The following is a 27,194-nucleotide window of genomic DNA, read 5'->3' on the forward strand; positions in this document are numbered from 1 at the left end:
GCAGCAAAAAATGTATTTAGTAAAGCAGAACAAGTAGGGAGAAATATGAAAGAAAAGAATACCTCCTTACCCAACATGCAAGAGGCAGGGGCAAACATCGATCAAATATGTGCTTTTTAACTCTGGTGGTGCTGGGGCTCCAGCTTAGGGTCTCCCGCTTGCTAGGCAGGTGTTCTACCATGCTAGCCACGCCCACACCCTGCTTCTTCATGAAAATCTCAGTTATTTCATGCTCAGACCCCTCCCTGCCTCTCTATTTGTGAAAAAATTTAGGTAGGAAAAGAAGGCAAAGTACAGTTCTAAAAATGTTCTGCTTTCTTTTGACTCTTTTGTAAGCTTGCCCTAAAAATGAAATAGAAAAAGGCTCTACAGATAGAGGAGAAGCACCCTCCTCCTCTCCAGGACACTCACAAAAAAGCCTTCGTAGCATCTGTTCCAAAGACACAGGAGGTTTAAGATCTTTGGATTCACTCTGAAGACTGGCATTTCTTTGAAATGCTTAAAACAGAGGAACAAGAAAGTACAGACTCCTGAAAGAGACAAATATTTTTAAAAAATCAAATGGTTTCCTGAATTAAGAAATCAATGAACAGTTTTTTTCCCTCATCACTTGAGTACATTATTGACTTCTCTGAAACTAAAGGTACTTACTGCCTTCCCCTTACACAGAAAATAAGCATGAATCACTAAAATGGCTTCATGATAAAAATAACAGAAACCATGGCTAAGCATTAATATATTATAAATTCTAATTCTAAAAGAATACAAATTCCTATAGAAAACTCAAATATATGTATGTGTTTGTATATATGTCTCTGTGTATGTGTGTGTGTGTGTGTGTGTGTGTGTGTGTGTATACACAAACTGGTATGAAGCCTGCTGAGCACTGGTGGCTCACACCTGTGATTCTAACTACTCAGAAGGCTGAGATCTGAGGATCGAGGTTCAAAGCCAGCCCAGGCAGAAAAGTCCCTGTAAGACTCTTATCTCCAACAAACCACTCAAGAACTGGAAGTGGTGCTGTGGCTCAAAGAAGTAGAGCACTATCCTGGAGTGAAAGAGCTCAAGAACGGTACCCTGGCCCTGAGTTCAAGCCCCACAACCGACAAGAAAAAAAAATCTAGTATGAAGTCAGACTAGTAGCTTATAACTAGAATCCTAGCTACTCAGGAGGCTGAGATCTGAGGATCATAGTTGGAAGTCAGCCTGAGCAAAAGAGTCCATGAGACTTTTATCTCTAATTAACCACCAAAATGCCCGAAGTGGAGCTATGGCTCAAGTGGTAGAACATTAGCCTTGAGCAAAAGAGCTTAGGGATAGAGCCCAGGCCCTGAGTTCAAGCCCTAGGACAGGCACAAGAAAACAACAACAGCAACAACAACTAGTATGAGTTAGCAATTTTGAAGCTATGACTAAGAGTCATAGTAAGTAAGGATATTCTAAACAACGACAGCCATGTTTCTCATAAAGAATTTACAAATATGGAAACTGAGAAGACTGCAGTGAACGCTGTGGTGCTGAACTGGTGTTGGAGGCATCAGTACGAACATTTACTAACAGGGAAAAGGAAGTATGAGAGATAAATGAATAGAAATATGAGGAGGTAGAAAACAATAAAAAGAGAGAAATTGAGGAAGATAGAGGGAAATAAAAGTACTAGAGAGACAAAAAGACAAACAGCTATGTAGACAGATGGACAGACAAGTGTGCAAGTAGGTGTACTCTCATACATAGTTCCTCATTCAAGGGGCACAACTACTGCAGCCATCCTGGTTCTAAATGAAATTTGCTGCTAAAAGGAACAAGAATCCTTGAGAAAAATGACTGGGACAGGAAACACACTGGATGAACCTGGAAGAATAGCTAAAGAGCTCAAAACTCATGCAGACAAGTCAGAGGGACAAAGACATCGTTTGAGGAGGTCCACTAGCCACATCCAGGACAACTCAAACAACAAAACTAATGGGCTATTAAAAATTATAATTCACAGAATGAGTCTACATGGATATGAACAGCTGAATAAATAAATAATAATGAAGAGAATGCTGAGCCTTACAGAAGAATTCCAAATAATAAATGAAGAAGGCATGACAGGATTAGACAAACCACCATTTGGCTACCACCAATGTAGTGCTTAAAAGGTGAAGGAGTCACAGAAGCACCGGCAGGTCAGGGTATGACAACAGCCTACTTCACACAGTCAGAGTTCCTATCTGAGCTGTGCAGGGGAAGGTGGGTTTTTTTTTGTTGTTTTGGTTTTTGGTTTTTTTTGGTCTTCAGGTTTGAACTCTGGGCCTGGGTGTGGCCCCAGAGTTTTGTGCTCAAGGCTAATGCTCTACCACAAGTGCCATACACATATTTATGGCTTTTTGCTGGCTAACTGGAGATCAAAGTTTCACAGATTTGTTTCTCTAGGCTGGCTTCAAATCTCAATCCTCAGATCTCAGCTTTCTGAGTAGCTGAGATTACAGGAATAAGCTACCGTGACAATGAAATATAATGTAGTCTTGGACTGATTTCCAACAAGAAAATGTATTCTATCAAAATTATGTAAGATTGATTAAATGTAATTGGGTAGACATTAGATAATAAGATACCAACATTTGCATTTCCTACTTTGATGATTATATAAAATATTTAGTGTTTTATATATATATACATACATAAATATATATATGTATATATATATATATATATATATATATATATATATAGCATATTTCACTGTTTTTGACATACATTGAAATATATGGGGCAAAAGACATCACATAATCATTCTAACCATCTCTTTGTCTCTATGTTTGTTTTTCGTGTGTGTGTGTGTGTGTGTGTGTGTGTGTGTGTGTGTGTGTGTGTGTGTGTGTGTGTGTTTGAGACAGGGTCTTGCCATGTGTTATAAGTTTGTTCTCCAAGAACCCCTAGAATCACAACAATACACACAAAAATAAAGAACTGCCAGGCACCAGTACCTCATGCCTATGATCTTAGCTACTCAGAAGACTGAGATCTGAGGACCATGCCTGTAATCCTAGCTACTCAGGAGGCTGAGATCTGAGGATTGTGGTTCAAAGCCAGCCCGGGCAGGAAAGGTTATGAGACTCTTTTTTTTTAATATTTTTTTTATTATTGTGAAAATATTGTACAGAGGGGTTACAATTACATGGGCAAGATAATGAGTACATTTCTTATCAAGCATTGTAGCCTCCTCTTTTTTTCCCCTTCCCATCCTATCCTCCCCCGCCCCCCCATGAGACTCTTATCTCCTAAAGAGCCACTCAGAAAACCGGAAGTGGCGCTGTGGCTCAAGTGGTAGAGCACTAGCCTTGATCTAAAGAGCTGAGGGACAGTGCCCAGGCCCAGAGTTGAAGCCCCATGACTGACAAAATAAATAAATAAAATAAAAATTAAAAAAAGAACTGTCTCTGCCAGGCAAAATCTACTTCTGCAGAAGGGTGTGCCATCAGCCAAAAATCCCCGGCAAGCAAGCACTGACAGGCTGCTCCCCTATTTATCCCTAATACAGCTGGCCCCGCTCCTCCATTCCAATTGGCTGAGCTCAGGTTAACAGTCTGCTCATGACTGGCTAGTTTGAATAGGGTAAACTATATTTACATAATGTGACTTTGAAATAAGATTAACAGTATACAAGTAATCTCAAAATATCATGGAACCCCCAAGCTAGTTCTTTAACAATCTGAAGTGTGTCTCATTCCACCTTTAAAAGAAATCAGTTTAAGACAAAAAACTTACATTTCAAAGATCCTTCCTTATCCCAAAGCAGCTCTTGTTTTCCTGAACAAAAAGCCAAGGCACCAGGCCAAAGCAGGAACTTTTAAGCAACACAGTTTGTTAGAAAAGACAGTTTTTCTCACATATGTAGCCCAGGCTAGTCTCAAACTCACATTCGTTCTGCCTCAGTCTCCTAAAGGCTGGGAATATAGGTATATATGACATACAGCAACATCAATTTATTCTTAAAAGGTGTGGAATAAATATGTGTATTCATAAGTGTGGAACAAGGATAGGCAAGAAGACAAAAAATCAAGTGTGGTTAAATATTTCATAAGAAATCCAGGTGAAGGACATAAATCTCTGTATTGTTATTACAACTTTTTTAAAGTCTGGATTATCACAAAATAAAAACTTAAAGTTGGGGATGTAGCTCAGTGGCAGAGGATTGCTTACCCTCTACAAATTCTTAGGTTTGCTTCCCCAGCATTAAAACAAAAACAAAAATAAACACACATACACACATATACACACACGTATACATGTATCCAGAAATTTTTTTTTAAATTGCTACTTTGTCCACATAAATCAGAAAAATCATACTCATTTAAGTCATAGTGAACTAAAATCAATCATTATAGCAGTAACTCATCAGAACAAGTAACAGAACATGACAAATCCTTGATATCAGATTATTAAAACACTGTCCCACCCTCCCTCCTCTTTCTTCAAATTACAAGAAAGTGCCAAAGATAACAATCAACTTGGAATTATCAGTATACAGTGAAAAGTACTCTTTTTTTGTCCCAATTTGGAAATCATGTGATATGAGACAAGTGATCAAATCCCCTGGGCCAGCTCTGCCATGTGAAAATGATGAGGTCCTTTCGGAGCTGGTCTGCTCTATTTCTTATCTTTTTCTTTTCTTTTTTTTCTTTTTGCCAGTCCTGGGGCTTGAACTCAGAGCCTGGGCACTATCACTGTTTCTTTTGCTCAAGGCTAGCACTCTACCACTTGAGCTACAGTGCCACTTCTAGCTTTTCCTGTTTATGTGGTACTAAGGAACAGAATCCAGGGCTTCATGCATGCTAGGCAAGCACTCTACAACTAAGCTACATTCCCAGCCTTATTTCTTACATTTTAAGAATCTTCATCTTAAGACTAAAACATAGATCTGACATAGATCTGACTTGAGTCAAATCCTAAAGTCTAAATACAACAAATTTGAAGTAAGTATTCATTAGCTATCTAACATGTTGACTACCAGACCACTGATGTGTAAACATAAAGGTTAATCCCCAAATTGCTGGTGGGAAAATAGCACCAATTACATCTTTTGGTACAACATGTATACAGAAGTAAATTATTCTAGAGGAAATTCTGTGATTTACTAAACATAATATCCATGTAAGTATTAGGTGTTATTCAGCTGTCAATTGATTTGGGTATTATTAATAAAAATAGAACCCTAGGCTGTGTTGTATTAAATTACCTAAGTAATAAAAAGCATCGTAACACATAAAGCAAAAAGTTTTGTAGCTAGCCAGACACTGGTGGCTCATGTCTATAATCCTAGCTGTTCAGGAGGTTGATATCTGAGGATCATAGTTCAAAGTAGCCCAGGTAGCAAAGTCTGTGAGACCCCCATATCCAATTAACCGCCATAAGAAACTCCCCCCCCCCAAAAAAAAAAACGGGAAGTGGAGCTGAGGCTTCATGTGGTAGGGCATTATCGTTGAGCAAGCAATGCTCCGGCCCTGAGTTCAAGCCCCAGGACCAGAATTACAAAAAAGGATTCTTTTTTTTACTCACCTGAGAGCTCTTGCCACATTTGGCATCTCCTGAAATAATCACAATCTGATTTTGCAGCAGATTCTCCATAAAGGAGTATTTTTCTTTCCATATTGGGAGGTCTTCTCTTTCTTTGAGAAGTTTGTAATAGCGTGATGAGTATGGTAGTCCGTCAAAAGGGTTCACTTCCAGGTCCTCACAGGTCAGAACAACCTCCTCATCCCCATCACTGGAGTCCAGGGACTCAGGAAAATAGCGCTTTTCTGAGGAGGAGTTTGGACACTCCAGTTCTTCATCCTCCATCTCCACAGGGCAGTTAGGGATCAAGTTTCTCCTTTCAACAGCCCATTACTGACAGGGGAGGACACCTGGGTGTGTGTGCTTGTGCACACACAGCTGGACCTCCCAATGGAAGACTCTGCGGGTGCACCAAGTTACTTCCTCAAGCCAGTGTCATCTGTCCCTCGTTGCCTTGCTGGCCCACTTCAGCATTCAAGCATTCTTCAGTGTTCCATGACTGTCAATAATCCACGCTAGAAAACACATGGAGAAAGGATGTGAGATCAACAAATGCTCTGTTTTTCTGCTAACAAGCGACTGTCTCTCCTTGCTGCTGTCACTCAGTCAGGAATACTAGGCTAGGCTCTTAAAGGCAGGTTGGCTGTAACTTTCTCCTGGCCAGTGTGGAAAAGGATGGCTGGCAGGCTGACCTCTCCCACAGCCCCTCACATCTGGGTCACTGTGAAAGGAAAAGCTGCAGGGAGAGGCTGGGAGAGGCGCATTGTATTCCAACTAGTCACGTGGGCACCTAATCCCAAGACAAAAGAGACCAGGAGTTTATAAAGGGAAGCTGAGAAGGCCAGTGGGTGCCCTTCCAGCACTATACCACAGTCTCTTCAGAAATCCCCAGCTTTATTACTGGGTAGCACTTGAGAAACCTTCATTTTACTTCTTCTTGTGCCAGTTTAGGAAGTAAAGGAAGATAATCTGTATTTCTTTTCACCTGAGGTTATAGGTGGCTTTTGCTAACTGTCTTGGTTTAGCTAGATCAAAAGTCTTCAGCTTATTTCTGGAGACATCAACATGGGAGATCCAAAAGCTAACAAAAGACAACTTCTATCTCAAGGAAGGGAGGACTGCCGGAAGAAGGGCAGGTTTACCCAGGGGTGCCTCCCCCACAGATCAGGTAGGTGGTCTCCCCTACAATCACCAGCAACTGATAAGAACAGAACAAAAGCAATGCAGTCCATGCCTCTTTTGCACATGTGCCAAGTGGAAATGAAAAAGGAAGAAAGCTCATAATGCAGAACACAGTTCACAGTGTGCTTGCACGAAGCTCTTGTCTCACCGCAGCTTCACACGGCTAGAGGAGAGCTTGGGGGCTGCTCCCTCAAGGGGCAGGAGGAAGAAAAACACTCTCCTTTGATTAAGTGACTGCTCCAATAAGCTTTTGTAGGGCTAGCATTTGCTAGAGCTCAGGTTAATAAACGTAGGCACTGGACACACACGTATGGATATTGTAAGGGCAGGAGAAAGAACAGGCTAGAACTTTTATGAACTTACATATGACAAAGCTAGAAGCAGGGGGGTTTAAATAACTATGAAGGTAGAGTTTTTAAAAGTTCTTTTGAGCTGGGCACCAGTGGCTTACACTTGTAATCCTAGCTACTCAGAAAGGTGAGGTCTGAGGATCATGGTTTGAAGCCAGCCCAGGAAGAAAGTCTATGTGACTCTTATGTCCAGTTACTCACAAAAAAGAGAGAGAGCTGAAAATGAAGTATGGCTCAAATGGTGGAAAACTAGTCTTGAACACAAAAGCTCAGGAACAGTGCCAGACCTGAGTTCAAGCCCCAGGACTGACACACAAAAAAAAATGAAAAACAACATTTTGAGCCAGATTCTGGTAGCTCACACCTCTTCAGGAGGTGAGATCTGAGGACTGTTGTTTAAAGTCAGTCAGGCAGAAAACTCTCTGAGATTCTTAGTTCTAATTAATCAGCAAAAAGTTGGAAATAGAAGTTTGGTTGAAGTGGTAGAGTGCCAGCCTTGATGCCTTAAAAAAAAAAAAAAATGAGAGGGAGACCCTGAGTTCAAGTACCACTACTGACACAAAACCTTTCATTCTGAAAGCCACTGTTCCAATTAAAATTGAATCACAATGGTATGCAATACAAATACCTTACTATGAATTTACTTCGTAACTCTTCCCTGCCCAGGCCAGGCCAGACCCTAGACTAGAACCAGAAAACATTAGCTTGACATGCCAGGACAAGTATGCATTGAGATGCTATCCAACAATCAGAAGTTTCTCCTGCCAGAAGTTTAAATTGAGCTTCCAATTCAAGTTTTCTTTTTTTCTCATTAGGATTTCTCCTAAGGATTCTAGAACTATGTGTGGATTTAACGACAATTATAACCTTCAATTCTCTTAAGAACTCTCTATTTTAACCAGTTAAAGAAAAAAAATAGGCTGGAACTAATGGCTCACACCTGTAATTCTAACTACTTAGGAGGCTGAGATTTGAGGATTTGGGTTAAAAACAAGACCGTGAGAATCTTACCTCCAATAAACTAAAGTGGTGCTGTGGCTCAAAGTGGTAGGGTGCTAGCCTAAAGCAAAAGAGCTCAGGGACAGTGCCCAAGCCCATGACTGAAAAAAAAAATACATCTAGCTGAGTGCCAAGGAGGATCCCAGTTCAAAGCCAGACTGGGCAGAAAGTCTGTGAGACTCTATCTCCAATTAAACAGCAAAAAATGGCTGGAGTATGGCAGAGTATCAGCTGTAAGCAAGAAAGGCCATCAAGCTAGTGGTCCTGAGTTCAAGCCCAGGGACCAGCCACCTTCCACAAGTATAATATTTTTACTACATATGTTGCTGTTAACTTATACTACTCCGAGTGTAACAATCTTGGAATTAAGGTGACTGGATTTCTCTAAAAAAGCTTATCTATATTAGAAATCTTGCAGATTGACTGACTGGAACATCACCATTGTGGAGAAAAAGAATATTGCCATCAGAATTATCTTAGGTTATCTTTAGTGTCCTTAATAGACACTTACCAATCACCTTATCTGATGTAACATCTTTTGGACTGTTAGGTAAAACTCTTGCAATGTACTGGTACACTCAGCAGGCCCCTAGCTCCCACCAACCCTAGAGCCAAGAATGTTAAAACCTGTGAACCAACAGAAGAGATCGCCCACTTTGCTGTGACCTTTCTAATCTGATCCCCGCATCATTGCATTTGGGAAAGTGCACTCCTTCACAACTTTCTCTTGTTCTGGACTATAAAAGCTCATGTGACCCTTTCCACAGTGGAACCTGTCACTCAGAGTGACCTGACCTGTATTTCCAGGCCCACTCACTCACATCTGGCTCAGAGTAAACGATCTCATGCTCTTTAGAGCAAAAGCTTGTGTTGTGTCAACCACGCAGTGACCACTTGGAACCCTTGGGGCTACCTAGAGAGCCCTTCCGCACAGTTCTCCTTCTAGAGCCCTAAGGCCCAGTTGATTCTCAGTCCCACATCGTGTTTTTACCCACTAAACTGTGGGCGTCTGAAAGATGGCGAGGAAGTGTTGCCACTACGCCAATGGGACAGTGAGCCTGAGGGCCAGTGACAGACTCACTGTGACCTGGAGAAGGCAGCGCCGGGCCTCTGAGTCACTTCCAAGGCCCTCTGTGTGCAACACAGCGTCTAAACCAGTTTCCATTCCGGAATTCTGAGCCCCAGGTGTGGACAGTTGGCTCACACCTCAACCCAAGCTCATGAGTGAGCTCTCTCAGAGGCTCCAGCCCCGTCCAGCCTTCGGATGATGCAGACCTAGCCACCACCATGCTGAGCTCCCAATCCACATCCCAGAGAGGCCAGGCCACCCAGAATCTCAAGAGGCTATAAATGCTACTGCCTAGGTTTTTTTTGGGGGGGGGGGCAGGGAGGGAGGTTGTCCTGCAGCAACTGATAACCACACTTCAGCCTTCTAGATAAAATAGTTCAACTTTTCTTCATGACTCAGAATCTCCATTACAGAACTACAGAATAAAATGAGGTCTATAGATTTCTCCGCTGTGAGTGTCAAGGCCAAACTGCTGCACAGAGCCCTGCTGGCCCCCAGGAGTCCATGCCCAGGCCATCTTGTGGTCAGCATGCTTGGTGAGGCTCTTCCTGGCTCGTCTACCCTGCTCTCCTCCCTGCACTGAGAAGGACAGTGGCAGGTATCCTGCTTGTCAGCACACCACGGGTCCTCGGGACTGCTTGTGAGCAGCTGGCACAGGGGAGGCCACATCTCCAAATGTGAGACTGGAGATTGGGAACTGCTCCACCATCTGTCCGCTTGCCATCTTCGCTGGTTTTTTGGGGGGGTCCGGTCATGGGCCTGAACTCTGGGCCTGGGCGCTGTCCCTCAGCTCTTCAGCTCAAGGCCTAGCACTCTACCACTTGAGCCATAGCACCACTTCCGGTTTTTTTTTTCTGCTTATGTGGTGCTGAGGAATTGAACCCAGGGCCTCATGCATGCAAGGCAAGTGCTCTACCACTGAGCCACCTTCCCAGCACCCCACTGTTTTTTTTTTTTTAATCACTTTATTTAGATGTGTTGTTAGCTATAGCTTTCTCACTGGCAATTCCCACAGTTGTGAGCTCAAATGTTGTGGGTGCTCATGAACCCACAGGCTGAACGCACAATGCATAAGTCACTGTATGCTCTGCAGGGTTTTCTCACCTTCCATACTAATAGCTGACTGCATTCTGTCGCAGGCACCGCTCATAAACTGACAGGGTTCTAGGGTTCTCAGCCTTGATATGCTCATCTCTGGAACACCTGCGAATATGCTTCCCACAGCGGGACCAGGCAGGCCCGGCTCCTGGCCTTAAGGGGCTTACAGTCTAGCTGAGGTAGCTATTTTTTTAAATCAAAGCTTTACACTTAGTATCTGTTGATTATGTCTCATAACTCTTTATAGGAGTTATTATCTATGTGTACATGTAAAAGCAAATACTCGGTAATTAAAAAAAGAAAAAGGATAGATCTTCAACAATTCCAACCCTAGAGTTAAATTCTCAGGCTGGGTAATAGGCTTGTAATTCTAGTTTCTTTAGAGGCTGAGATTTGGGATCATGCTCTAAAACCAGTCTGGGCAGGAAAGTCTGTGAAATTCTTTTTTTTTTTTTTTTTGGTCGGCTCTTCAGCTCAAGGCGAGCTCTCTACCACTTGAGCTATAGCGCCACTTCCGGTTTTCTGGTGGTTTATTGGAGATAGGAGTCTCATGGTCTCTCCTGCCCGGGCTGGCTTTGAACTGTGATCCTCAGATCTCAGCCTCCTGAGTAGCTAGGATTACAGGCATGAGCCACCAGCGCCCGGCTTTCTGTGAAATTCTTATTGCCACTAAAAAGCCAGAAGTGGAGCTGTGGCTCCAATGGGAGATGCCAGCCTTGAGTGAAAAAGCTAAGAGAGAGTGCACCCAGGCCCTCAGTTGAACCCCTACTAACACACACACACAGTTGTAATTCTCTCTTTTATAAAATGAGACGCTAAAGTTCGGGTGTTGCCAAGCAGTGCAGATTTCTAGGAGACTCGATCTCTCCGGTGATACAGTGAACACTGCTCTGCAGTCCCAGAGTGGAACTGGAGAAGCACAGCTGCTGACTCTGCCCCTTTCTGGGAGCAGCTTGTGTACCAAAGGGGACTGACCCTGACTATGTGAAACCTTTGGCACCGCGCTGTAAAATGACTGCCAACACTGTTGCAGGGACTCATTCATTCACTTCTCTCTTCTTGCTTCCCAAAGGTGGGACTCATTTCTAAGCCGACTCTGCAACTCCTAAATGAGACACAGACTATGCAACAAGTGTTTGCTGAACTAACAATATACTTAGAATTTATGATTGCCATGTTTGGAAAAGAGAGGTAACAAGGTACTATCAGGGAGTAATAACTGAGCTCAGGATAAGGAGCTGTTAATGTTGGAGAACAAGATCACTGGTCCACCATCCCACAGCTACTCCATACAAAGCGTGATATATGGCAACATAAGGAGCTGGTAGAGAACAGAAATCAACTCACTGCATCCGCCTCTGAAGAAGTCAGCTAACCAAACTACGTGTGGTGAACATAGCCCAGTGCTAGCCAGGCTCGATGTCCACACCTCATTGCAAACCTGCAAGGCTTCGGTCTGTAGCCTGCGCTGTGAGAGCATGCTTCCACACTACAAAAATGAGACCAATAATGATAATAATGATGGTAATTCTGGCAATTAGCATTGGAGAGTGCTTGTTTCATACCAGATGTCATGCTAAGTGCTTAAGTACTTTATATGGATTATTTCATTTAAACCCTTAAGAACCCCATGGGGTTTTACTTATTTCCATTTTTCAAATGAGGAAATTTAGGCCTTCAGAGGTTTGGTTAATTTATGCTGCATTGAACAGCTCACGTGTGGCATAGAGCAGGAGCTTGGGGCTGGGCATTCTGTCTGACCCTAGCCTGACCTGGCACACTGCATGAACACTTAACTTACCTGCCTTTCTTCCAGCTTGGTGGGAAAGAGGATGAGCCCGTGGCTTTCAGAAATACCACCATGAGTGCTGTCAGACAGCAAAACAAACAAAAAAAAAAAAAGAGAGAGAAAGAAAAACATGGCATAGACTCACTTGTAAATCTCCTTTAGATTGAAACACAATTCTAATTACCTTCATGGAATGACAGTCAAGCATTTAGTATGTAAACTTTACCTCTCAGGCGTGACATGCTTTAATTAAAACAATGCACTTAATCATTCCTAGGACTTTCAGAAGGCTGCAGAATATAGTACATGCCTATGATCCCAGAGGGATGGGGCAGAGGAGTGATCTGGAGTTCAGGACCAGCACAGGAAGACAAAAGAGGGTGTTATTTCTTTTGACTATGTCGGTTCTCCTCCCTATTACTGGGGTTATTTGAACTTGGAGCCATGCCTCCAGCTCACATTAGCCTGTTTTAATAGAATTAACCACTGCCTAAATTTCCAGTATCTATTTTAAATATTTTGGAACAAGGTAGTGTCAAAATTCAAAATTTATTATCAATTCTTATTTCTAGACTTCTAACAAGTTGACACTGATTTTAACTAAGCAAATCAACCGACCAACCCTCCACCCATCCATCCACCATCTGTGTCATAGGTACTTGGGTTTGAACTCAGTGTCTCAAACTTGCTCAGCTGGTGTTCTCCCACTGAGCCGGGTCTTGGGTTTTTGCCTTAAGGTTGAGCCTTAGACCTCAATCCCCCTACCTATGCTTCCCACATAGCTGTAACACCACCATGCCTTGTTCACTTGAGTTGAGGATTTCAGTAACTTTTTACTCAGGTTAGACTTAAACTATGATCCTTCCAATCTCTGTCTCCCAAGTAATTGGGATTACAGGTGTGTGTCACCAAACACAGCTTTTTTTTTTTTTTTTCATTTGCTTTGTACTCAGTATTGCCTCAAACCAAATACAGCTTGATCAATTCTGCAGTTAAAAAAAAATTCTACATACCAATGGCAGTTTAAACATTATTAGACTTAGATCTAAGATTTCCTAATGCTTAAACATCAGAAAACACACCACTCTCCAGTTAAGTCTGCAGGTTAAGGCTTTCGTTAGAAGTTCAAATGACTAGAATACTCAGTGCTTTTCAGTATTATTTTTATGCTTTCTTATGTCCTGATGGTATTAAAAACTAATTTATTCTTAGAAAAAGCAGAGATAGTGTGGTATGGCTTATTTGTATAGTCCAAGTTAAATATATGAGCTAATATAGGATCCAAGAAAGCTGAGATCTAAAGAAAAGAGGTTCACCAGTCTCTTAAAGGAAGTTAACACATTTTACCTCAGGCATTTATAAAATGAACTTTTAAGTAATTCATTTCATTTATTAAGACAAAGCCCAGGTTGCCCTTGAAATTACAATCCTCCTGCGTTAGCCTCCAAAGTGCTTAGGATTACCCACTCAGATCTCAACTTTTTTTTTTTGGCCAGTCAGGGGGCTTGAAATCCGGGGCCTGGGTATTGTTCCTGAGTGCTCAGCTCAAGGTGAGTGCGCTACCATTTGAGCCACAGTGCCACTTCTGGTTTTCTGGTGGTTCATTAGAGGCAAAGAGTCTCATGGACTTTCCTGTCCAGGCTGGCTTTGAACTGCAATCCTCAGATCGCAGCTTCCTGAGTAGCTAGTATTACACCTGTGAGCTACTGGCACCCAGCAGATCTCATCTTCTTTAAACAGTAATTACTTAAGACATCACCATGATTAATTTTTTTTTTTTGTCAGTTAATGGGGCCTGAACTCTGAGCTCTTCAGCTCAAGCCTAGCACTCTATCACTTGTGCCACAGCACCACTTCCAGCTTTTTTCTGCTTATGTGGTGCTGAGGAATCAAACTTAGGGCCTCATGCATGCGAGGCAAGCACTCTACCACTGAGCCAACTTCCCAGTCCCACCATGATTAATTTTTGAGGTTACATTTTACATTGAAGAACTACAAAGAATCAGAAACTTCCCTTTTCTGTGAACTGTAACGGTAGCAGTTTTGCATTAGCATTAATAAAGTAGTAATGGGACCTACACTGTGAGTGTGTGGCAGGTGGAGCAAAGCAGGGATTACGGGACAAGAGTGCCTCCAGAGTAGGGATTGTCATTTTTCGTGTTTTTCTGCTTACTTTTTTCTGGTCACAATTCTTCTGTCTTCTTGGGTTTTAAAAGAACTCAGACACTCCCCCACCCCCATCCCAATGTAATCTGTGTACCGTGGGGTCCCGTCCTTGACCTTCTCAAGTACAGTTTTCCTGGAGAAAATAACATTTTAATTTCAATACAGTGATCCCTCACCTATTGCGGGAGTTCCAGTCCAGAGATCCTGGGGATAGTGACAATCAGCAAACTGGTAGCAGCGGTCCCTTGCCATTTGGTGGTTCACTTATTGCTGCCTTGCGGGTTTTCTCCTATTGTGGGGTGTCTGGAACCAAACTCCCGCCATGGCTGAGGGATCACTATTTGTGTTTTTTAAAATACCCTCAACACAGCACTCCTTAACAAGGCCTGGGTAACAGAAGAGATCAGAGAAGAAATAAAGCATTTCCTACAACTCAATGAAAATGAAAACACCTCACAAAGAAACTTGTGGGACACAGCAGAAGCAGTCCTGAGGGGCAAATTTATTGCCCTCAGTGCCCACATCAAGAGAATGGAGACAGACCAAGTAAATAATCTCATGTTGCAACTAAAACAGCTAGAAAAACAAGAAAAAATGGGACCTAAAGCTACTAGACGAAGCCAGATAACCAAATTGAGAGCAGAGATTAACCAATTAGAAAATCAGAAAACCATAACCAAAATAAACCAAACAAAAAGCTGGTTCTTTGAAAAAATAAACAAAATTGATGGCCCGTTGGCAAGATTAATTAAAAAAAGAAGAGAGGAAACCCATATTAATAGGATTAGGGATGCCACGGGAAACATCACAACACGTACCCAAGATATCCAAACAATTCTAACAGACTACTTTCAAAAGCTATACTCTCTAAAGGAAGAAAATCTGGCGGAAATGGATGCATTTTTAGAGAAATACAAGTTACCCAAACTGAGCAAAGAAGAAGTTAACCAATTAAATAAGCCAATATCCTATAATGAGATACAGGAAGCTATCAAAAGTCTTCCAACAAAAAAAAGCCCAGGACCAGATGGATTCACAGCAGAATTCTATAAGACCTTTAAAAAAGAACTAATACCCATACTCCTCAAGCTCTTCAGAGAAACAGAGAAGGAGGGAGTTATCCCAAACTCATTCTACGAAGCCAATATCACACTCATCCCCAAACCAGGCAAAGACCCAACCAAAAAGGAGAATTACAGGCCAATCTCCTTGATGAACACAGATGCAAAGATCCTTAACAAGATTCTAGCTAACAGAATACAGAAACACATAAAAAAAATAATACACTATGATCAGGTAGGCTTCATCCCAGAGACACAGGGATGGTTTAACATACGTAAGTCAATAAATGTAATCCAACATATCAACAGAGCCAAGGTCAAGAATCACATGGTTATCGCCACAGATGCAGAAAAGGCCTTTGATAAAATTCAACATTCATTCATGCTAAAAGCTCTGGAGAAAATAGGAATAGAAGGAACATTTCTAAAAACAGTAAAAGCCATTTATGACAGACCAATAGCAAATATTATACTTAATGGGGAAAAGCTACAACCAATCCTCCTAAAATCAGGAACAAGGCAAGGATGCCCACTGTCTCCACTCCTCTTCAACATAGTCCTAGAACCCTTAGCCAGGGCAATAAGGCAAGAAAAAGACATTAAAGGGATCCGCATAGGGAAAGAAGAAGTTAAACTATCCCTTTTTGCAGACGACATGATACTATACCTCCACGATCCCAAAAACTCCATCCCCAAACTTTTAGAAATCATAAGTCACTTCGGCAAAATAGCAGGATACAAAATAAACCCACAAAAATCAGTTGCCTTCCTATACACTGATAATGCACAGGAAGAGAGGGAAATAAAGGGAGCAACCCCATTCACAATAACCTCCCAAAAAATAAAATATTTAGGAATTAACCTAACCAAAGATGTAAAAGAACTATTTAATGAGAACTATAAAAAGTTAAAGAAAGAAATTGCAGAAGACACTAGGAAATGGAAAGACCTCCCATGCTCCTGGATAGGCCGACTTAATATAGTAAAGATGGTAATACTTCCAAAACTAATATACAAATTCAATGCAATTCCTATTAAAATCCCAATGATGTACATCACTGAAATACAGAAAACCGTCCAAAAATTCATATGGAACAACAAAAGACCTAGAATAGCCAAAACAATTCTAGGGGATAAAGACAATATGGGAGGGCTATCCATGCCGAACTTCAAACTCTACTACAGAGCTATAATCACAAAGACAGCATGGTACTGGCACAAAAACAGACCCGAAGACCAATGGAACAGAATAGAAGATCCAGAAATAAATCCACAGGCCTACAGCCAGCTGATATTCGACAAAGGAGCCAAAGACATACAATGGAAGAAACACAGCCTCTTCAACCGCTGGTGCTGGGAAAACTGGGCAGCCACATGCAGAAAACTAAAAGTGGACCCCAGCCTATCACCATGCACCAACATCAACTCAAAATGGATTAAAGACCTTAACATTAAACCTGAATCTCTGAAACTACTGCAGGACAGAGTAGGAGAGACACTTGAACTAATAGGCACAGGAAGGAACTTCCTGAACAGAGTCCCAGGGTCACAACAAGTTGGAGAGAGACTCGACAAATGGGACTACCTTAAAATAAAAAGCTTCTGCACAGCTAAATCTATCGCAACTAAGCTAGAAAGACAACCAACTAATTGGGAAAAAATATTTACCAGCAATATATCAGACAAGGGGTTAACATCCTGTATATACAGGGAACTCAAGAAACTAATCCCTCCCAAACCTAACAAACCAATTACTAAATGGGCAAGGGAACTAAAGAGGGACTTCTCAAATGAAGAAATAAAAATGGCAAAGAAACACATGAGGAAATGTTCATCATCCCTGGTGGTGAAGGAAATGCAAATAAAGACAACCCTGAGATACCACCTTACCCCAGTCAGAATGTCCCACATCCACAAATCAGCCAACAACAAATGCTGGAGGGGATGTGGAGAAAGAGGAACCCTATTACACTGCTGGTGGGAATGTACACTTATACAACCACTTTGGAAAGCAGTCTGGAGGGTCCTTAGAAAGCTAAAGATTGACCTCCCTTACGACCCAGTCATACCACTTCTAGGCATCTACCCTGAACAACAGGAACCAATATACAAGGACACGTGCACCTCCATGTTTATTGCAGCACTGTTCGCAATAGCTAGGCTATGGAAACAACCTAGATGCCCCACCACAAATGAATGGATCCAAAAATTGTGGTATCTATACACAATGGAATATTATGCAGCCATTAGAAATGACAAAATAATGGCATTTGCAGGGAAATGGATGGAGCTAGAAGGAATCATGTTGAGCGAGGTAAGCCAAGAATGAAGAGACAAACGGTACATGGTCTCCCTGATAAGTGGACGCTAAATCCAAAAGGTTAGGTGATACGACAAAACTAACAGGACTTAAGAAACAAAGAACTCCCACTCATCTGGTTGAACCACTACTAAATATCCCCATGCTGCTGATCACATATATGGTATATAACATGTGAACACTGTTATATATTACAGACTGTGGTAGACAATTTGCTCCAGGGAAGTTAGAATGAACTTGTGACTTTGAAATTATGTAATCATTTAATCACAATAAAAAAAAAAAAAAAGAACCTCGGGGAAGGGAGGGAGGGAGGGGATGGTAGGGGGAAAACAATGGAGGGGGTAACCATGTTCAAGAGGAAGTGTACTCATTACCTCATTCATGTAACTGTAACCCTCTATATAGTAGCTTTACAATAAAAAAAAAAAAAAAAAAAAAACACACACACACACACACACAAAAAAAAATACCCTCAACACAGTGAAGCTGCCAATAAGCTGACCACGATTTGGCGAGAGGCACGACACTGAATGTTTAATATCACCTTGTCTTCCTCTCAGCCTTCTCTGCAGACCCTTCTCTGCAGACACCCAGCCCTGCTTGTTGGGCCGCTTGGGTGTCAATGGGGCACCTCACAGGACCACCCTCCCACAAAGACCATCTTCCTCTTGTGCCCCACATTTCAGCACAGAACAGTCTACCCCAGCTCCCCAAGCAGAGCCGAGACTCGTCCCAGGCTGCTCCCTCTTACCAGCCCTGCCTCCTGGCCTCGCTGGGGCCTGACAAGTCTGCCTTTCCCATGTCCCAGCCTCCCTGTTCCCACCACGGTCACTCTTAGTTACCTCAGCATTTCCTCACTCTTGTTCTGTCTCTAATTTTGGCTCTCCGCTAATCTTTGATCCTCTCCACATGCAACAGTGATCGTGTCACCGACCCAAATCCTTACTACCTTCAAGAAAAACCCACAGATCTTTCTGATCTAGACCCTAATTTGCCTCTCTGGCTTCACTTCCTCAGCCTCTGCTGTCTTCTAATGTATGTGGCTGAACACAGGCACTGCCAAGAGCTGTGCGCTCTGTCTGTCTGTCTGTCTGTCTGTCTGTCTGTCTGTCTCTGTCTCTCATCTTCTGCCCTTGCCCAAGTTATCCTCTGCCTAAGGAAGTCCTCCTGCCTTCACACATCCATCTGGGCATTTATTTCCTCAACACTCCAGAGCCAGGAAGGGCCTAACACATGGAGACTGCAGTAAATGTTTCTCTATGCCAGAATCAATAAGTCTTTTATAGTTAAAACGTTCTTTACAACCTACAAGATCTTCATATCTATAGTCATATTTAATTAATTTTGATTCTCACTGGACTATTAGACAACCACTGCCAGTTGGTGGCATAGCTAGAGATGAATGCAATCATCCTTGACTAAAAGCCTATTCTTTATTACTAACATACTCAAGATACTAGGCACACACTGAACCTACTATGTGCCAAAAAGAATACAGGAGCTGCACAGGTTGTAAATTTAGCACCAAAAATGTCCAATCAAAGGTACAAGATCTGTGAACACATATGATGTGGAGAGAACATTTCACAAGAAAGCCTAGTATAGCTAAGTGCTAAGCTACCTAAGAGCCCCAGACAGGGAGCAAAGGGCACTTGGTGGTCATAGAGTACTCCAGGAAAATTTCCCAGGAGGAGAGGGAAGGGGAGGGGAGATGGCCAGGTCCCGTGAGGGATTGCTGTGAGTCAGAGAGACAGCTGAAAGACAGGCAGGCATGCCGGGGGTCCAAGGCCTACACCAGTCTACCACAGGTTGGGGGACAATGCAAAAACATGCAAATGTACAAAAGTTTGATCATAATGTATCTTTAACTGAACTTCTTAATGTTCTAAAAGAGAGAGAGAGAAAAGGCACCCTAAGCCTGGTATAAATACATACGTACCTCCCCCCAATAAAACAAAGGCAAAAACAAAACCTTCTCTAATGGGGCTGGGAAGGTGGCTCAGTGGTAGAGCGCTTGCCTTGCATGCCTGAGGCCCTGGGTTCGATTCCTCAGCACCACATAAGCAAAAAGAAAAAAATCGCAAGTGGCGCTGTGGCTCAAGTGGTACAGAGCTAGCCTTGAGCTGAAGAGCTGAGGGACAGCGCCCAGGCCCAGAGTTCAGGCCCTACAACCAGACTCCCCCCGCCCCCCCCAAAAAAAAACCTTCTCCCACTTACACAATAAGAATATAGGACAGAACTAGCACGTTCTCTGGGGCCATGATACTTATCATTCTATTTGCACTGAATCAAGTTAACTTCCTGCAAGTTATGCTTACTCTGCATTCTGATGTGGCCAAGAGTTGATGAGAAGAAGGCTATTTCTCATCATGTGTCTACTCAGGGTTACCTTGTTACTCCCTGACAACAATGCCTCCTTCTGTTAAGCATCAGTGAAATAACAGCAATGTAACTATTCCATCAAGTGATAAACTTGGAAACTTAAAATCCCACAGTACTTCATTGTTTTTCCTTTGGCCATTAGTAACATAGTGAACACAGTGAAAATAACGAACTCCATAGTAGAAAACCTGCAAAGGGACCAGTAAAACCTTCCTCTTTCATCTCCACCCCAACCCAACAACAACTCTGCAATCTTGGGTATCTTCTGCAACATCAGAACATCTAAAACTCCTCTCTGTACAAGGTGCTGGAAGGAAAAGACACATTGAATGCCCCTCCTTTGGACAGTTTAGAGCCTTTCTCCCCACCCACAATCTTTTCTTCCATAGCTAAGCCTTTTACCACCTAAACTCAAATGCCAGTTCCTCAGTGTCAACTAGAGTGGGGAAGTGGGGGAAGGAAAGTGGGAGAAAAATGAGGGAGGGGGAAACAAGTTCCACAAGAAATGGACTCACTACCTTACTTATATAACTGTAACCCCTCTGCACATCACCATGACAATAAAATTTAAGAGTATATTAAACAATTCTGAATCATTACAACGTACTTGACTAAGACATACACCCATTTTTCCAACCAAAATGTGTTCATGTTCCCTTAGCATGGAGATTTGCAATGTTTCTTTTTTAAATACAGAGGCCTAGTCTTTTACTGTGTGTGACACTTTAACCTTGACTTCTTTTTCATATCAATAATACAAGTTTTTCTTTTAAATCACTAACTTGATACCTTTTTATTATGCAAGATATTACGGATGAACTTGGATAACATCTTGGATAACAGAGTCAATTCCTTGTTTTGCTTATGAAAACCAGAATTTGAAGACAGTGAATTCATAAGCACTGTGAACCTTACATACTTTCTCACTAAAACTACATCCTTTCCTTCTCCAAATTTCAGGAACAAGTAGTTAAGGGACCATGAAGTGTTTATTTTCCAACCTGAATTTATCACCTCAACACTTTGGCTTTTGAATGATGAGTTCTGCTTAAATCACACACTGCTTGTCAATATCCACACCTAAACCTTCTTGCTTTGAAAATCTGAAAAAAGTCCAGATTAGGGAATGCCTAATTTGATAGGAGATAACAAATGTCCATTTCCATCCCAGAATATGGTCTTCTCAGCTTCAATTAACCTCTGAATGATTCCTTTCAAACTGGGAAGTAATTCTCCTCTGAGTCCTGGTCATCCATCCAGTGGAAATCTCTCAGGTGGCAAAGATGAGTAATCACTTATGTGACCCCCCCTCCCAAAGGCCTTGGCCTTCCATTTCCTTCTCTTCCACTCTGACTGGAGCTGAGGGGGGGGGGGGGGGGGGAGAAGGATTGATGGAGGGGCACAATCTCCAGACCAGACTACTACATCAATTCTGCAATCCCTTCCCACCCCCTACACTGGAGCTGAGGGAGGGGGTGGGGGGCAGGGATTGGTGGAGACCTGAATACGTCATCTACGCTGCCATCCCTTCTCCACCCCTACACTTTCTCAGCTTTTCCCATTTTTCTTCCCTCCTTCCGCCTCTTCTCCCCGACCCCATGACACCCTCCGGGTTGTCTGGATTCTTGCCACACACGAAACCGATAGCCCCCTTGGGACCCTGCAGCTGCGTAAGGCTGCGGCTCTGGGTGCGCGGTCCGGCTCGGGACCACTGCGCCCAAGGACGTCCCCGCCAAAGTTTTGCTACAAAACCCGTAGGCTGACTCGGTGTCTCCACCGAGAACACGCACGCCGAGGGACTGAGAACCCCGGCACCGCGGGACAGACCCGGTGCGGCCACGGCCTGAAGCGAGACCCTCGGCATGGCGAGGCAAGGCTGGGCGGAGGAATTCTGGGGTTCAGGGGCCGCGCGGGGCCCAGTGGGGACCTCAGGGGCGGCTCCCCTGCGTCAGGCCCCGGCCCTGGCGACCCCCGCCCGGGGGCGCGTCCCGGGAAGGGGGCGCGCTCGTCACCCCGCCCCGGGGCGGGCGGAGGTCGTCCAGGCCAAGGCGGGCTGCGGCCCCTGGTGCCGCAACAGGTGCGCGGCCGCCCCCCCCCCCGCCCGGCCGCCCCGCCCGGCGCGGACCCCCGCCCCGCCGTTACCTGCCGCCGAGTCCCGGGAGCCCAGGCCCGCGCCCAGCGGCGGAGCAGGCCGGCGCCGACGCTCGAGAGGTCTCCGGCAGCCGCCTGGGGGAGGGGGCCCCGGCCGGGCCCGCCGCGGAGGTCGGGGCGCAGTGCTGCAGGGGAGGGGGCGCGCAGACCGCCAGGAGGGCGCGGCCGCGGGCCAGGCCTCAGAGGCGGCGTCCTCCGCCGACGACCCGGCCGCCACCCGCGCTCGGTGCCCGGGGCGACGCACCGGCTCGCCCGCCCGCGTTTCCGAGCGGCTTTTGGTCCCTCCCTCTCGCCGTCCTCCTGGCCCCGCCCTCCGCCCCGCCCCCGTTGTCAGGGCAACCTGAGCGACGCCCGCCGACCAGGAGAGGCGTTAGGAGGGCGGCGGCGGCGGCTCGGCCCGTGGGGCCCGGGAGCTGCTTGACCATGGAGCCCCAGAGTAAGGCGTCCGGACCGGGGCGGCCGGGGACGGCCGGGGGCCCTGGGGTCGGGCGGGCGCCACGCGCGGCTCCGACGCCCCGAGCGGGAAGTGCGGGCCGCGCCGCCCCTCGCGCGTCTCCCTCTCCGCGGAGCCGGGCGGCGTCCGCCGAGAGGCCGCGAGCGAGCGAGCGCCCGGGCCCCGGCGGGGGACGGGGACGAGCGCCCGCCGGCTCCCTTCCCCAGCTCCCCCGGGACCGCCGTGCGGGGCGTCCGGGTCGGGTGTGCGGAGACGCGGCCCGCGCCCCGCCCTGCGCCCGGCGTGCGGCTGGAGGCCCGGGCGGCGGCGGCCCGCGCCCCGCGCCGGCCGGTCAGAGGCCCGCGCTTTCCGCCCCGATTTCCCTGCTCTCCAGGGGTTTGGGCGGCGTTCGGATTTGAATTCGGGGGCCGAGCAAAGGAGCGCCCCCCCGGGCCACACCCAGCACTTCCCGCTTCCCGGATGGCCCGAGGTGCGCCGCACCCAGGTCCGACCCGAACCACCGGTTTGTCCCGAGCGCGGACTTTGTCCGAGGCCCTCTCTCCTCCTCCTCCCTCCTCCTCCTCCCCCAGCCCGTCCGGGCCCACCCACCCCCATTCCCACGCCCGGACGGAGTTTTATAGGGAGACCTGAGATGCGCTGGGGCTCCCCCAAACCCAGTCTTGCAAGTCTGTCCTCGCACAGTGCCAGAAGTAAAGCATCCCGAACCAATCCAGATCTCTGAAGGAACTGTGGCTTTTTACATTGTATTTTTCCAAACGGCCATTTCCAACCAGCTAGCAAGTTTAAACAGCTTTTTTCCCCCCCTTTTAGCTCACTAGCTGAGGAGACACCGTCGAGAGTTATAATTGTTTGTTTTTAAATACAGGATTCTTTGTATTTAAAACCCATTGTATCCTATATTTTATGGAACCGGTTGAAAGCAATGTAGCAGACAGCTGCTACAATTATTATTATTATTATTTGGTTTGGTCTTATGTCAAACTGATGCAGGCGTGTGTATGCTTTCCATAGAGAAGAAATGATTTGAAGTGTAATAATCTTTTCAAAAGAAAATTGCTGAGTATGAGTCTCAGGTGCTAGAGCACCTGTCTAGCCAAGCACAAGGCCCTGAGTTCAAACCTCATTACTACCAAAGGAGAAAAAAAAAACCCAGAAACTTCTTCAGGTTTATGTTATTGGTTTTTTTTAAAAAAAAATTATGCTGACATGCTGGTATAGTTAACAGAGTTGGCATGAACCAGGCCCAGAATGCCAACCAGCTGTTGGCTGCTATTTTCCCCCCAGCAGTGTAACACATGCCTAGGTACAATGTTCAACCTAGGAAGCTGCCTACACCAGGTGGGTGTTATCGTTTAAGGATATAAACTATAATTTTCGCAATCTTTACTGCCACCATGTTTATCCATTTCTTTGTGATGCCTATTTTATGGCAGCTTTGTTCCAGGGATTGAGGACTGTCAACAAATGTTCTCCCTAACTGTGAAAACAAGAACTCTTGGAACCTCCCTGGGGTCTAAGACTGGAGAAGGGAGGGGGGTGGGAGGCTGAAGAAGGAGGGAGGCCTGCGGGATAGCCTTGTAAAAAATGAGGGAAAGCAATTTCAGGCAGAGCACCTCTCCCTAGTGCATGGGCCCTGACACCTGAGTGGCCAGTTCAAGGCTCAGGGGAGGAAAACTAGTAAAGCTATAGCTCTAGAAAGAGTGGAGGGAAACGAGAAGAGATAAAATAGTTAAGAGTGAGGAGAAGAGATGTGGCTACAAGTTAGCAGGACTTAGACAAGGAAGGCTTTGTAAATTAATCTCATATATGAATTCTACATTTGTATCTCATCTCTCTGGGATTTGAATGACAATATATGTCCTTTTTCAACCCCCTTTTTGGGGGGGTTGGTTGTGGGGCTTAAACTCAGGGTTTGGGCACTGTCTCTAAGCTTTTTCAAGGCTGGCACTCCACCACTTTGAGCCAGAGCACCACTTCTGGTTTTCTAGTGGTTAATTGGAGATAGGAGTCTCACTTTCCTATGTGGGCTGGCTTTGAACCATGATCCTCTGATCTTGGCCTCCTGAGTTGCTAGGATTACAGGCATGAGTCACTAGCCCCTGGCCTAAATTTTTTTTTTCAGTTCCAATTTTTATTTTAATAAAATCAGAATATGCACAGCACATGTAGTTCTGGCTTATATTCTTATATTCTTAATTTTTTGTTATTTTTATATAATTAAAAAATCACCATATCCTTTAGGAAATTCACAGTCTAATGAACAACATTTTGGGTAAACAATTACTAAAGTCATCATGGCTAGTAAATATTTAAAAGGACAAGATTAGTAATTTCTAAGATCTCATTCAATTTAAGATTTATATCCAGCCTTATTTCACCTATGACTGAACTGATGGCACAATAGTTTGATACTGATGAGTATAATCATACGAAATTACGATTCCATTTTCAGTAGTATACTAACAGTATGTTGTTACACTGACATGATGAAATGTATTTTAAGGCTGGTGTTTACATGTACCTTGTGTTATTGTGGGGTTTCAAATAATACAAGTACAGTTGCCTGTAGCATCAGTTAATTGGTGTTCAAGTGCTTTTGAGGATTAAACATGTGTCTAAGAACATCCTCAGGAACAACCAGAGAGAATCCTCAAGACAGTCATGGCCATTTGATTTTCACCCACTTAGTTTTCTATTACTTTTAGGGATGACCTTCATTAACGGAGTCACTAACATCTAATAAACCTAAGCCCTTCAGACTCACAGCTGGGTCAGGCTCTGGCATTAGGCGAAGGAGGACTGGGGTGACCAGTGTATTACAGAGTAACAAGTCAATGAGCCAAGCAATGATTGATTCCTTAGGGAACAGGCAAATTAAACAAGTTCACAACCTTGGGCTGTGCACACTGGTTTGAGCTCTTGGCTTGTTCATTTACACCTTTTTCTTTTCATGTTGACAGGGTCTCATTATGAGCCTAGATCTCAACACTTGATCCTTTTGCCTCAGTCTCCAGAGGTCTAGGATTCCAGGGTTGCACTTCCATTCCAAACACATCACATTTATATCTTAATTTTCTTTAACTTTACTATCGGAATGATAACCCATGCATGATAGAACATGGAAAACATCTATCAAATTATTCCTAATCCTACTCAGGAGGCTGAGATCTGAGGATCATGATTCCAAGCAGCCTGAGCAGAAAAGTCCATACTCTTTTTTTTCATTTTTTATTGTTATTACAAAGGTGATGTACAGAGAGGTTACTGTTACATAAGTCTGGTAAAGAGTACATTTCTTTTTGAACATAATACTCTTATCTCCAATTAACCGGCAAAAAGCCAGGTGTGGTGCTGTGGCTGACATGGTAGAGTGCTGGCCTTGAAAAGTTAAACTCAGGTCCTGAGTTCAAGTCCCAGTTCTAGCACCAAAAAGACAAAACAAACCCCTAAGTTTAACAGTGTGACTTCTTATATCTTAGTAAGTAAATTCAGTAGGAGGTTTTGAGGGTTTTTGAGTGGTTTTGAGGGTCTTTACCCCAACTAAACAATCACAATCTGACTAAATAGGCAAGCTGAAGAAAACACATGCTTTGATTAAAAACTGTATTTATAAATATACCACCAATACAAATCCTCATCTCCTGCTCCCTCAGCTCTCTAGGCCAGTTATAAATAAATGTGTTCTGGCTCTGTGTCAGGTTGAATACAACTGTGTCCATCCATTTTCTGATCTTTTTAAAAATTTTCTTGTGCACATGCACACACACACACACACACACACACACACGGATGGGCTGAACATAGGCCAGACTGTTTTTATTTTTTGTTTGTTGTGGGGCTTGAACTTGGGGCCTGGGCACTGTCCCTGAGCTCTTTTGCTCAAGGCTACCACTCTATCACTTTGAGCCACAGTGCTCAAAGGATTTTTGGTGGTTAATTGGAGATAAGAGTCTCATGGGCTTTCTTGCACAGTGTGGCTCTGAACTATTATCCTCAGATCTCAGCCTCCTGAGTAGTTAGGATTACTAGTCATGAGCCACCAGTGCCAGGTTAAGGTTTGAGAATTAATGCTAAATGGAGATATTTACTCAAGTGACTAAGGGGCATACGCTAAAGGAGTGGACTCATCTCTCCCAACCTGTCCCTCCACTTGTCTTACCTTCTTTCCTTCAATGGCTTCATCCTGAAATCTGAGTCACCCTGACTCCTCTTGTTTTCTGTCTGCCCCTCCCACTTGTCTGTTTATGTGCCCCTTTCTCCTCCCCTGCTTGGAACAGTGGTATCCACATGTCACCATCTCACTAATGGTGACTGTGGACCCCACTTAGTTCTGAGTTCCTTTCCCCTGGCCCAGTGTCCTCTTAGGCCTCTTATGATCTAGCTGCCTCTTCAGACTTAGCAATTTGGGGCCTTAAATATATTATGCTTTTAGTCCTCAGGCATACCAAACTCCTTTCAGGACCGTGGCTCTTGGTACAAACTCTCCAGCTCCCTTGCCAGGAATACCATCCTCCTGTTCTGGCTGGGCTGAATCCGGGTGCCCTTTAGTCCTTGCTTAAATACCCTCCTCTTCTTCCTTCTCTTCCTCCTCCTCTCCCTCCTCCTCCTCCTCCTCACTTCTCCTCAGTTCTC

At 44.3% G+C, this 27,194-nt stretch overlaps 2 protein-coding genes across 3 annotated transcripts in view; one reads left to right on the plus strand and one right to left on the minus strand.

Annotated features, from left to right (window-relative positions):
• Positions 1 to 27,194, minus strand: part of Dhx32 (DEAH-box helicase 32 (putative)) — a 62,537-nt gene that overhangs the window by 34,246 nt on the left and 1,097 nt on the right. The window contains exons 1-2 of one of the 2 annotated variants that reach the window (XM_042701307.1): positions 22,100 to 22,208; positions 5,542 to 6,053 (exon numbers count right to left, since the gene is read on the minus strand). In XM_042701307.1, coding sequence (XP_042557241.1) covers positions 5,542 to 5,823 — 282 coding nt within the window. In that variant the 5' untranslated portion in view covers positions 5,824 to 6,053; positions 22,100 to 22,208. Of the gene's footprint in view, positions 1 to 5,541; positions 6,054 to 22,099; positions 22,209 to 27,194 lie in introns of those variants that run through there. The other variant, XM_042701309.1, reaches the window with a different exon arrangement.
• Fank1 (fibronectin type III and ankyrin repeat domains 1) overlaps positions 22,532 to 27,194 on the plus strand; it is a 67,434-nt gene continuing 62,771 nt past the window's right edge. The window contains exons 1-2 of the mRNA XM_042701359.1: positions 22,532 to 22,544; positions 22,936 to 23,031. Of these exons, the coding sequence (XP_042557293.1) occupies positions 22,532 to 22,544; positions 22,936 to 23,031 (109 nt within the window). The remainder of the gene's footprint in view (positions 22,545 to 22,935; positions 23,032 to 27,194) is intronic.

This window comes from Dipodomys spectabilis, unplaced genomic scaffold (assembly GCF_019054845.1).
Source record: "Dipodomys spectabilis isolate Male_0828 unplaced genomic scaffold, ASM1905484v1 ptg000289l, whole genome shotgun sequence".
Lineage (NCBI taxonomy): Eukaryota > Metazoa > Chordata > Mammalia > Rodentia > Heteromyidae > Dipodomys > Dipodomys spectabilis.